Source organism: Hyla sarda, chromosome 4, assembly GCF_029499605.1.
Source record: "Hyla sarda isolate aHylSar1 chromosome 4, aHylSar1.hap1, whole genome shotgun sequence".
Lineage (NCBI taxonomy): Eukaryota > Metazoa > Chordata > Amphibia > Anura > Hylidae > Hyla > Hyla sarda.
The window spans coordinates 126,018,039-126,030,712 of record NC_079192.1 but is presented as its reverse complement, the minus strand read 5'-3'; the positions used below and the strand labels follow the sequence as shown (position 1 = coordinate 126,030,712).

Sequence of the window (12,674 nt, the reverse complement as noted above, 5' to 3'; positions counted from 1 at the left end):
TTCTTGTATTTAACACTATTTTCATTTTTGTCACATAGTGAACCAATGTATACTGTACCGGAGCCCGGACACCCTTGTATAACTCCCTCCCAGCCAGGAAAGAGTAAAGGAGGGATGCTGTGCTTTGCTCCTTAACTTTTGGTGCTACACCTCTTGTCGTTGGGCTTAGCGCTCGGAGCTGGTCCAGCAAGCAAGCAAGCATAACTACTTAACTCTTTCCTTGCTGGGCCAGCACAGAGTATTCAGTCCAGCAAGGGAGGTCAGTAAATCAGCAATGTATATAATCACTGGTTTACTGTATGAGGCAAGGAGGCTGGGCAGGAGGTAAACAATGCATACCTCCTACTCAGCCGAGCTGTACCCACAGCTGTATAGCCGTGGCCACAGCTAGTACAGAGCAGGGACTCCTGTTATTAAAGTGAGTGCACTGCTGTATACTGTACTCACGGCGGAGCCCGTCAGAGCAGGCATGCCTAATTAGTGAAGATGCCTAATCAGCTAAAGATTCTTAATCACTTGTAGAGCAATTTTAACTATTTCACTGCAATGGGTTAAACCTTCCACCAAATCTGTAGAAAAATGTGACAATTTGGTTGTGGGTTTTCTGGCCTGTTCTGCATTGACATGGCCAAGAAGCCAATTTTACCATCTGACCATGCTGTACGATATGATTTACAAGTGTTTGTATGGTTTGGGCCCTCTAGTGGTGATTCAGTGTGCAGGAGAGCAAGCATCAATGAATTGCATTAAGGAACACTATAAACGGTAATTACACTGCTTGCTATCTTCAGTTCAGTCTGGGATTCACATAGAAGGGTTAAACTACATGGCTTACATACACAGCTAGCTTCAACACAGTGTGATAGAGGAGGCTTTCTTTATATACAGTCCTATATGCAGGGGTCAAGTCCTGGAAAAAAAAAAGTGTGGGAACTCTTCCACATAAGGGCTGGTCCTGCAGGACTCCTGCTAATGGGAACGGTGTTCCTGCTGTGGAAAAGGTGCAGGAACTCAGTTCCCACACGTTCCTGCAGGACTTGAGCCTTTGCCTATATGGCTTTTTAGTGCTATACATATATTACTCCAGAATGTAGTTTAATAGTAACAGTGAATTACCTATTGCCACCTAAACTAAGCAGTTAAACAGTTAAAGGGGTACTTTCTGGTGCCAGAAAGTTAAACAGATTTGTAAATGACTTCTACTAAAAAAAAACTTTACCCTTCCAGTACTTTTTAGCAGCTGTATGCTACAGAAAAAAATTATTTTCTTTTTGAATTTCTTTTTTGTCTTGTCCACACTGCTCTCTGCTGACACATCTGTCCGTGTCAGGACCCATCCAGAGCAGCATAGGTTTGCTATGGGGATTTTCTCCTGCTCCGGACAGTTCCTGATACTGGCATCAGATGTCAGCAGAGAGCACTGTGGACAAGACAAAAAAGAAATTGAAAAAGAAAAGAATTTTCCTCTGTAGCATACAGCTGCTAAAAAGTACTGGAAGGGTAAATATTTTTTTAATAGAAGTCATTTACAAATCTGTTTAACTTTCTGGCACCAGTTGATTTAAAAAAAAAAAGGTTTTCCACCGGAGTACCCTTTAACATGGTTAACTAGAAAAAAACATTACATGTTGCGAGACTGAAAGTAGCCATTTTTAATCTCATTTTAGAAACTGAGACTTTGCACAGGAGTACTTAACATCTGGGTCTCGGGCACAGGTGCAAGTACGAGACTATATACCAGTCATAGTGTCCTCCAGCATCATTGTGGTTAAAAACTATCTATAAATTGTGAGCACATATCAGGCTTAGGCTAAGTTTCCACTCGGTTTATTTTCTGCCAGTTTTTGAGCCAAAGTCAGAAGTGTATTCAAAAGGAATAGGACATATAAAGGAAGGACTTACACTTCTCCTCCCTTATGGATCCACTTCTGACTTTGGCTCAAAAACTGCCAGAAAATAAACCAAGTGGAAACTTATACACCCTTAGCATAAGTCTTGTTGAAACAACTGTAATAGATACATATAGGGGGAGATTTATCAAAACCTGTCCAGAGGAGAAGTTGCTGAGTTGCCCATAGCAACCAATCAGATCGATTCTTTCATTTTGCCGAGACCTTTTTAAAAATGAAAGCAGTTATCTGATTGGTTGCTATGGGCAACTCAGCAACTTTTCCTCTGGACAGGTTTTGATAAATCACCCCTATAATATTTAGGGTATGTTCACATTACGTAATTCTTGCGGAATTCCGCAAACGGAATTACGTGCTGTGAACATAAAGATCAGTGTGAATGGGTTTCCCCAAGACCTGTTCACACTGCGGACAATTCCGCCGCTGAAATTGTTCCGGGCAAAGAAAGAACATGTTCCTTCTTTGCGTGGAAGTCCGCGAACACTGCATAGCCGTCAATGGTGATGGCGCAGTGCCGCACGGTCCTGTATTGCGGAAGCAGCCACCAGAATGGAATCTCCGCTCGCGGAATTATGCTAGCAGAGATTCCGTTCATAATCCGTAGTCTGAACATACCCTTATTATTATACATCCCGACTTACCATATAACATCTGTTACTGAACGACGTTGCGGCGACTAACCTAAAGCATTGATAGTTTGTAACTAGAGATGAGCGAACTTACAGTAAATTCGATATGTCATGAACTTCTCGGCTCGGCGGTTGATGACTTTTCCTGCATAAATGAGTTCAGCTTTCAGGTGCTCCGGTGGGCTGGAAAAGGTGGATACAGTCCTAGGAAAGAGTCTCCTAAGACTGTATCCACCTTTTCCAGCCCACGGGAGCACCTGAAAGCTGAACTCATTTATGCAGGAAAAGGCATCAACTGTCGAGCCGAGAAGTTCGTGACGAATCGAATTTACTGTAAGTTCGCTCATCTCTATTTGTAACTGTGGTAGCATCCTAACCACACACACACACACACACACACACACACACAAAAGTGACATAAAGATTGTTAAATGTCTTTAAAATGTGCCGGAGCTGCTTTATTGATATGCCTCATAAGATCTGAACTGACACTTCAGGACACACAGGCTCCACAATTCTGCGCTGACTGCTGGTAAACTAGAAAATACACCGTCCGGGTGACTGGAAGGCATAGCGGACATATGATCGAATTAAAAGAGTATCAGGAAACGCGGCGCTTGGAAAAAGTCGGATGTCATCTGGGATTAACCAGTTACATGTCAGGGAGCTGCAGGGACATGCAGATACGTAAAGAAGAAGGATCACAAAGTTAAAGTGAAGAGATTGGTATAGGTCAGTGGTCGAGATGTTGCAAAACTACAACTCCCAGCATGCCCGGACAGCCAATGGCTGTCCGGGCATGCTGGGAGTTGTAGTTTTGCAACATCTGGAGGTGCACAGTTTGGAGACCACTGGTATAGGTTATAAGGCTAGGCTTAAAGGGGTACTCCAGTGGAAAACTTTTTTTTTTTAAATCAACTGGTGCCAGAAAGTGAAAACAGATTTGTAAATCACTTCTATTAAAAAAAATCTTAATCCTTCCAGTACTTTTTAAGGGCTGTATACTAAAGAGAAATCCAAAAAAGATATGCATTTCCTCTGATGTCATGACCATAGTGTTCTCTGCTGACCTCTGCTGTCCATTTTAGGAACTGTCCAGAGCAGCAAATGTTTGCTATGGGGATTTTCTCCTGTTCTGGACAGTTCCTAAAATGGAAAGCAGATGTCAGCAGAGAGCACTGTGGTCAGGACATCACAGGAAATGCATTTCTTTTTTGGATTTCTCTTTAGTATACAGCCCCTAAAAAGTACTGGAAGGATTAAGATTTTTTAATAGAAGTGATTTACAAATCTGTTTAACTTTCTGGCACCAGTTGATTTAAAAAAAAAAAAAAAAAAAAAAAAAGGTTTCCACGGGAGTACCCCTTTAACCTGGGCTCAAACCAATCACTTCCTATACAATATGATATAAGGAAATTTGAAATTCATAACAACCAGACAATAAATTAGTACAAGACGGGCAGGACACTGTTCAGGGCACACCACAATGCCACACCTGTGATCACTGGATTCTTACTGTGACATTTGGGAAGTCCTAAAAAATTGAATACTGTCAAGCCAATGACTAGGTAGTGCCCATGGCTCACAGAGCAAAATCCCACATGGCTGATGGAGGGTGAAAAACAGAGAAAAGGGCACTGGAAAACTAGAAAGGTCCAGCCCCAGGGCGACTATGGTAGAGAACACAGAACGTATGCCAACAGGTGGTAGAGTGTCAATATCAAAGATAACATATCAAGGGCATGAAAACCTATCACTAGGGCAGAGCGTCCAGTGTTCGATTTAACCCATGTGTAGGTGGTACATCATGGAAATAATAAAGCAGATAAGGAAAACAGATAAGGAACATAGGAAGAGAACTGCAAGACAAAGTTATAGGAACATAAAATGATCCATAAACTATCATAATAAATGAGATAAAATCAGGATAACATAATATAAAATGATTGAGCCCATAGATATAAGTGATCACTAGGCTATTTAAATGTATTAGCTACCAAGCGTATTATAAGGAATAAATCAGCAATGACAGATCTCAGAGCAGTGTTTCCCAACCAGGGTGCCTCCAGCTGTTGTAAAACTACAGCTCCCAGCATGCTCAAATAGCCTTTGGCTGTCTAAGATATGGGTGGCATGGCAAGGCAGATAAGAATAGGCATAGTATGTGTCTGTGTTTTTCAAGCAGTGTGCCTCCAGCTGTTGCATAACTACAACTCCCAGCATGCCCGGACAGGCATACTGGGACTTTTTTTTTTTGCAATTGCTGGAGGCACTCTGGTTGGGAAACACTGTCTGAGAGATATGGGTGGCATGGCAAGGCAAATAAGTAAAACATAAAATAGGCATAGTATAAGTCTGTGGTTCCCAACCAGTGTGCCTCCAGCTGTTGCAAAACTACAACTGACAGAAAAGGCTGTTTAGGCATGCTGGGAGTTGTAGTTTTTCAACAGCTGGAGGCACACTGGTTGGAGGACACTGTCTTAGAGATATGGGTGGCATGGCAAGGCAAATGTGAAGTAAAACATACGAATAGGCATAGTATAAGTCTGTGTTTACAAACTAGTGTGCTTCCAGCTGTTGCAAAACTGCAAGTGACAGCACAGGCTGTCCGGGCATGCTGGGAGTTGTAGTTTTGTAACAGCTGGAGGCACACTGGTTGGGAAACACTGGTCTATGTTATTGCAATGGTCTACAACCTGTGGCTTTTCAGCAGCTGTGGAATTGCAACTCCCAGCATACTCTCGGCGTCTGTCATGGCATGCTGGGAGTTGTAGTTCCACAACAGCTGGAGTGCCTCAGTTCGCAAAGCAGATGAGCAGAGAAGTGAGGCTTCCTGTGGCAGCTCCCTGTCAGGGTCTTCTTACCTGTCCTTTCTGGAAGTCCTGCAGGCAGCGGAGAGCAGTGTCTGTCAGCTTCAGGTGGAAGAGGCTGAGACGGGGGCTTTTCCTGGGCTCAGTCCGATAAGACAGGGTCCCACTCAGCTCATGCCCGGGCCGAGACATGGCAAGCACTGACAGCCAGCTGAAGAAGCAGGGGAACTGGTGAGAGCAGCCCAGGGGAGGCGTGAGGGAGGCGGGGAGGAGGGAGGGAGAGATAACAGAGAAAGAGGAGGGGACACGACCGGCATGACGGACACAGCAATGAGGTATACAGAGACACTAGGGTATGGCAATTCATATATTGGATCTTGTCACTTGTTTAGCTTGGTGTCTATTCATAATCCTTTAACCCTTCTCTAATGTGCTCTTAACCCCTTAACCGTGATCTGTCGCTTTTTGCAGATTTTTCCCACCTCATGAGTAAAACTAGCAGAAAAATGACGCTTGGAAATTCTGCTGCAGCAGAGTGATAGTTTTCAGCACACGGCAGAATTTCTGCGCTGGAAACATCTGGCAATTCTTCTGACGGAATCAGCTCGCAAATGCATTGCCGTCTATGGAGACGGCGCATTTCTGAGGGGTCCTCATGCCGAATGATGAGTCAGGGCTTGCTGGGGACGGCATGTCTGACTGGAAATGAAAATGTTATTATTTTAATGGCGGCAGACCGGGCATATAGGATAAATAAAACATTTGGCGGGGGTACCCCCTTGAGGCTGCGACTCTTTGGCAGAAGCCCCTCCAGTTTTGCCAAGTCCGCACCCATTCTGTTGGACAAGGCAGAAATATGTCATGAACTCACTATATATGTGGTATAAGTCACGAAGACGGTCTTATGACAAAAAGTATGCCAAAATTCGGCTGCATTTGCTACATCCGAAATGAAAACGAGTAAGGGCGCGTTCACACTGAAGTAATTCAAGAGGAATTCACGAGGAATAATTTCGGTCAGGAAATTGTTGCCTTCTCCATCAAGCGGAATTTCCATGCGGAAATGAAGAGGAATGAAGGAGGAGGCTATCTAATCTACTTTTCTGAATTCCGCTTGAATACGATGTCGGGCAGAATTTTTTTTTCTCCATTGACTTCTATTGGATTCTGCTTGCGGATTCCGCTTGAAGAATGAACATGCTCTTTCTTCAAGCGGAACGGAATTCAGCGTCGGAATTCCGCTAGCAGAATTTCCGCAGTGTGAACAGGACAGCAGAAATAACATTAAAGTCAATGGGCAGAGGAGATGAGCATTAATATGGAGCGGAGAATTCAAGAGGAACTACTCAAGTAAATTCCTCTTGAATTACTCAGTGTGAACGCACCCTAAAAAGAGAGATAGAGGGCAGCACCTCGTGTAAGGGTATGTTCACACTGAGGAATTGGAGAGGAATTTCCACGAGTAATTCTGCTCTCTTATTCCTCTCCAATTCATTCAGCAGTGAAATCCCCATAGTATTTAGTTAACTTTCCTCTCCTCAGTTCACACTGAGGAAATTCCGCTAGCAGAATTCTTTCACAGAATTCCGTTCCGCATGAAGAATGAACTTGTTCTTTCTTCATGCGGAAATCGCATCCTAACCTCATTGAAGTGAATGTAAGGCTTCCGCGCGGAATTTGCGCAGAATTTGTGCAGAATTCACGCAGAATTCACGCAGAATTCGCGCATTACTGTGTGTCCTATCCTCTTTGATTTCTGCGTGCAAATCAGAGCGGAATTCTGTGCAGAATTCAGCGCGAACTCCGCGCACATTTTGCACGAAAAAAAAATGCATTTTTGATCAGATTTTTTAAGCGACCATTACGCTCACACCTTAACCAGTGTGAACATCCTCTGTGTGTGTGAGTCCAAATGGCAATTCACAGATAAGGGTGCGTTCACACAGCCCTCTGTCCCTGTTTTTTTATCCCCATTTTGTTTTCTTTTTTGCAGGCTGTAAACGGATTCAAAACGGTTTTAAAAAAAATCCCATTCATGTCAATGGGATTTTTTTACAATCTGTTTGCACCCGTCTGCACTCATTTCCGTTTTTTTGATGGCAGAAAAAACGGCACATGCAGTATTTTTTCTTCCGTCCAAAAGACGAAAGAAAAAACGGATACAGTAACTTTAACATTGAAGTCTATGGAAGACGGATGAGCCTTTAATGTCATCCGTTTGCATCCGTTTTTTGATCCGTTTTTAGTTTTGAGCATACTCAGAACAAAAAAAATCATTTTTGTTTGTTTATTAACTGAACAAAAACGTATCAAAACGGATACAAACGGATACAAACGTATAACATCCGTTATTGTCCGGTTTTTTTAAGGTCAATTTTTTATTTTGTCGGGAGAAGAACGGAACAGGTCTAGACGGCTGTGTGAACACAGCCTAACATATGGACTCTCACCTTATAAGTAGCTTGGGTTCATGCGTATCACCCCTATAAGGCCCCTTTCACACTACATAATTACTCCATTTTTGAAGTTCCGTTAGAAAATCGGCAGTAAAACGGTAGTTACAAAATCCTATACGGCCCTTAGAAAATCCCATTATAGTCTATGGGATTTTTCTAATAGCCGTTTTAACCCGTTATAGCCCATTATCAATAACGGGCGTTATTTTGTGACAGAAGATAGTAACGGGAGAAATAGTTCATACAATTTCTCCCGTTACTATCTTCCATCACAAAATAATGCCTGTTATTAATAATGGGCTATAACGGGTTAAAACGGCTATTAGAAAAATCCCATAGACTATAATGGGATTTTCTAAGGGCCATATAGGATTTTGTAACTACTGTTTTACCGCCAATTTTCTAACGGGACTTCGAAAACTGAGTCATTTTGTAGTGTGAAAGAAGCCTCATGGGGTAGCTTTAGATCAGTGGTCTCCAACCTGCGGACCTCCAGATGTTGCAAAACTACAACTCCTAGCATGCCCGGACAGCCAACGGCTGCCCTGGCATGCTGGGAGTTGTAATTTTGCAACATCTGGAGGTCCGCAGGTTGAAGACCACTGCTTTAGATGATGACCTGCTGCCCATCAGCACTGGAACTGCTGCGGGATCCTGTAGAAACAATTCATAAGAAGAAAGAAAATGTACTGGTCCGGCTGGAGTTTCCAGAGGAAAATTCTGGAGGCTTGTATATTGGTAAAAATATCAATTTGGTTTATTGACACTGATTACAGAACAATAATGCTTTTCGAGGGTAAAATCCCTCTTCTTCAGACTGACAACAATTGTCAATCTTAGGAAGAGGGATTTTGTACTCAGTGTTAATAAAATAAATTGATACTTTTCCTCTGGGAACTCCAGCTGGACCAGCACCATATCCAGTACATTTTCTTTCTTTCGATTTGCTACATCCGGGCACCCAGGATATGCTGCAAAACAGATAAGCATTAAAGGGGTACTCCCGTGGAAATCCTTTTTTTTTTAATCAACTGGTGCCAGAAAGTTAAACAGATTTGTAAATCACTTCTATTAAAAAATCTTAATCCTTCCAGTACTTTTTAGGGGCTGTATACTAAAAAGAAATCCAAAAAAGAAATGCATTTCCTCTGATGTCATGACCACAGTGCTCTCTGCTGACCTCTGCTGTCTATTTTAGGAACTGTCCAGAGCACGAGAAAATCCCCATAGCAAACATATTCTGCTCTGGACAGTTCCTAAAATGGACAGCAGAGGTCAGCAGAGAGCACTGTGGTCATGACATCAGAAGAAATGCCTTTCTTTTTTGAATTTCTATTTAGTATACAGCCCCTAAAAAGTATTGGAAGGATTAAGATTTTTTTAATAGAAGTAATTTACAAATCAGTTTAACTTTCTGGCACCAGTTTTCCATGGAAGTACCCCTTTAATACTGGGTGTCAGCAGACGCTAACCAGCTATTGGTGGCCTATCCAAAGGAGAAAAAAAGTTTTTTAGATTCTAGCCCCAAAAATGGATTTAACATTGTTTTCAGACAATTCATTTAACTACGTGGAGTGACATTACCCCCGGTTGTCAGTTGCAGATGAAAGTTGAAAACCATGGTGCAACTACTGGCTTTGTGCCCTGCCATTTACTTTCATAACCCACAGACACTGTGAGAATGAGGCCTACAATAGGGCAGGTTTTCAGCATAGTCATGTACGGTGATGCCATTGTACCAGCCTGTACTGTCTTGCAGACACTTAGGCTACTGACTTACAGTCTGCACTAAGTATTTGAGTTCTCAAGTGGGATATCATTTAGATATTATTGTGTGTGATACATTTCCAAATGGACTTTTACATACCAAGGTTGATTCGTCCTTTTCCCTGATCGTCTCTTCTGCCAATGGGGAATTAACCCATTTACGCAGGGTTTGGCCCCCTACAACATAGATCATTCTGCATAATTGCCCTGTATAATAGTGGGAAGAGCCAAGGAATGAGAAAATAAGCTTGTTCATTTTTTGGCAGGTTTAAAAGTGAATGTTTGTTAGCCCTACATTACCTTGTGCAAAAGTGCATGGGCAGCCGGTGAAGGACAGATGTGAAGTGCTGTGCAAACGATACAGTGATCTATTGTGAGGTTCTGCTCGCCTGATACCAAACTGGTTAATAGGCTTAGTAAACAAGCACTAAACTACATTTGGGCAGGGGTTGGCCCTTAGTGCTCCACCACAGATCCTAGGTAATCCATAATGTCATATGACACTTTTATAATGCAGCTTTCACAGAGAATCTTCAGAATTTTCCACATGGACCAACACCGGTAAAGTCTCCACGAGGTGGACGGGCTCCAGGGGTGTGGGAAAAAAGAAGGATAACAAAACGCTTGTATGCAGGCGCTACAGGGACTAAGGAGTAATATACCATAGTCATGGACTTAAAGTAGGTTTATTGGAAAGAAAAAAGGACAACGCGTTTCAAGTTAACACTCTTCGTTAACTCTATATATCTCTATATATCTCAAGATTATATGCCAGACGCGACCTCCATGCGATTGAACTACATGGCTGAAGCCCGGGACCCTGCTGTGTTGTGTTGATGCCAACTATGGTGTTGCGCTCATAGCAGTACAAATTAGTCTGATCCTTTTGCACCTAGCATTATTTGGAGTAACGGCACATAGAGTGCTTTCTCTTCCTTTTTTGTTCCTTTCTATAAGCTTTCACAGAGAAGCAGAGTGAGAGCTCAGTGGGAGATATGACAGAATTTTACCATAAAAAAAAGCTGTATTGAACCGGTTTCTCATTGACGTGTCGTTGGTTATACACTAGTTACTCTTGGGTATTGAATGGAATCTGTCATAGCTTTTATGCTGCCTAAACCAAGAGTCATTGGGGTGGTCTCCAGTGGCTTCTTCCCACCCCTGCAGCCTTGATTAATAGATCTATCAATCAAGGTCAGCAATGCAGGCACAATCCTCTCAGAGACTGCCTTAATAACTATTGGCTCAGCAGCACAAAAGTTAAGACAGGTTTCCTTTAACCCCTTCCCGCAAATGGACGTGTATACATGTCCATTTTTTCTGTGACTTAACGCAAATGGACGTTTATACACGTCCAATACATTTTCTATCACCATGCCCGTTGGCATGGTGATAGAAACGTCATCTCAGCTGTCCTAGACAGCTGACCGATGACACTATGCAGCAGGGGACCAATCAGATTGGTCCCCTGCTGTAGATTGTTGTCATTAGTCAGTCAGTTAGTGACTGACTAATGACAAGGACTTGCAGGGTTCCGGGCTGATCGGGTCTCTGGTGACCCGATCGCCCGGAAAATAACGATGATCGGAGCTGTCAGAGACCGCTCCGATCATCCTGAAGGGATAGGACCGAGGTGGCAGCTGCCACCTCGCTCCTAAACCCCTGCCATTGGTTGTTAGGACTAGCGACCAATGGCAGTAGGGGGGTTAAAGGTGAAATCCCCGCTCTGCCCCGCCCCTGGATGTCGGGGCAGAGCGGGGGGAAGATGGCGGAGGGTCCCGGGACCAGCGATCATGTCCCGGGACCAGCGATCCTGTCAGCGATCATGTCCGCAATCATGTTCGCGGCGGCACCGGACAGACTGCGCGGGACCGGCGGAGGCAGCGGCGGACGGCGCTGTGAAGATCAACGGTAAGTGATCTTCACAGCTGCATTCCAGGAGTTGCCAAACTACAGCTCCCAGCAAGCCCAGACAGCCAAAGGCTGTCTGGGCATGCTGGGAGTTGTAGTTTTGCAACATCTGGAAGCCCACAGTTTGGAGACCACTGTGCAGTGGTCTCCAAACTGTGCTCTTACAGATGTTGCAAAACTACAACTCCCAGCATGCCCAGACAGTCCAGGCATGCTGGGAGTTGTAGTTCTGTAACATGTGTGCCCTTCAGATTTTGCAGCACTACAACTCCCAGCATGCCTGGACAGTTTGGGCATGCTTGCAGTTGAAGTTTTGCAACATTTGGAGGGCTACAGCTTGGACACCACTGCACAGTGGTCACCAAACTGTGACCCTCCAGATGTTGCAAAACTAACTCCCAACATGTCTTTCGGCGGTCTGGGCATGCTGGGAGTTGTAGTTTTGCAACAGCTGGAGGCACCCTTTTTGGGAAACACTGAGTTAAGTAACAAACTCAGTGTTTTGCAACCAGTGTGCCTCCAGCTGTTGCATAACTACAACCCCCAGCATGCTCGCTGTATATGTAGTGTTTTTAAAAAGTAAAACACTACATATACACATACCCCTACACAGCCCCCCTTCACCCCCCCCCCCCAAATAAGAATAAAAAATTTCTCGTATGACACTGTTTCCAAAACGGAGAATCCAGCTGTTGCAAGACAACTCACAGTATTGCCGGACAGCGATTGACTTTCCAGGCATGCAGTTTTTATATTGGGGTAATTTATGGGGTATTTCTAATAGGAAGGCCCTTCAAATCCACTTCAAAACTGAACTGGTCACTGAAAAATTCAGATTTAGAAAATTTTGTGAAAAATTAGAAAATTGCTGCTGAACTTTGAAGCCCTCTGATGTCTTCCAAAAGTAAAAACATGTCAACTTTATGATGCCATCATATAGTAGACATATTTTATTTGTGAATCAATATATAATTTATTTGGAATGCCTATTTTCCTTACAAGCAGAGAGCTTCAAAGTTTGAAAATTGCAACATTTTCTAATTTTTCATGAAATTTTGGAATTTTTCACCAAGAAAGGATGCAAGTATCGACAAAATTTTACCGATATGTTAAAGTATAATATAAAGAATATGTCACGAAAAAACAATCTCGGAATCAAATTCACGAGTAAAAGCATCCCAGAGTTACTAA

At 43.2% G+C, this 12,674-nt stretch overlaps 1 protein-coding gene across 5 annotated transcripts in view; it reads right to left on the bottom strand.

Moving 5' to 3' along the window:
• ELL3 (elongation factor for RNA polymerase II 3) overlaps positions 1 to 5,579 on the bottom strand; it is a 113,140-nt gene extending 107,561 nt beyond the window's left edge. For all 5 annotated transcript variants that reach the window (XR_008892456.1, XR_008892457.1, XM_056572062.1 and 2 more), the window contains exon 1: positions 5,404 to 5,579. Coding sequence is in view for 3 of the 5 variants with exons in the window: in XM_056572062.1 (XP_056428037.1) it covers positions 5,404 to 5,541 (138 nt within the window). In the remaining 2 variants the exon portion in view is untranslated. The remainder of the gene's footprint in view (positions 1 to 5,403) is intronic.
• Between the last annotated feature and the right edge of the window lie 7,095 nt (positions 5,580 to 12,674).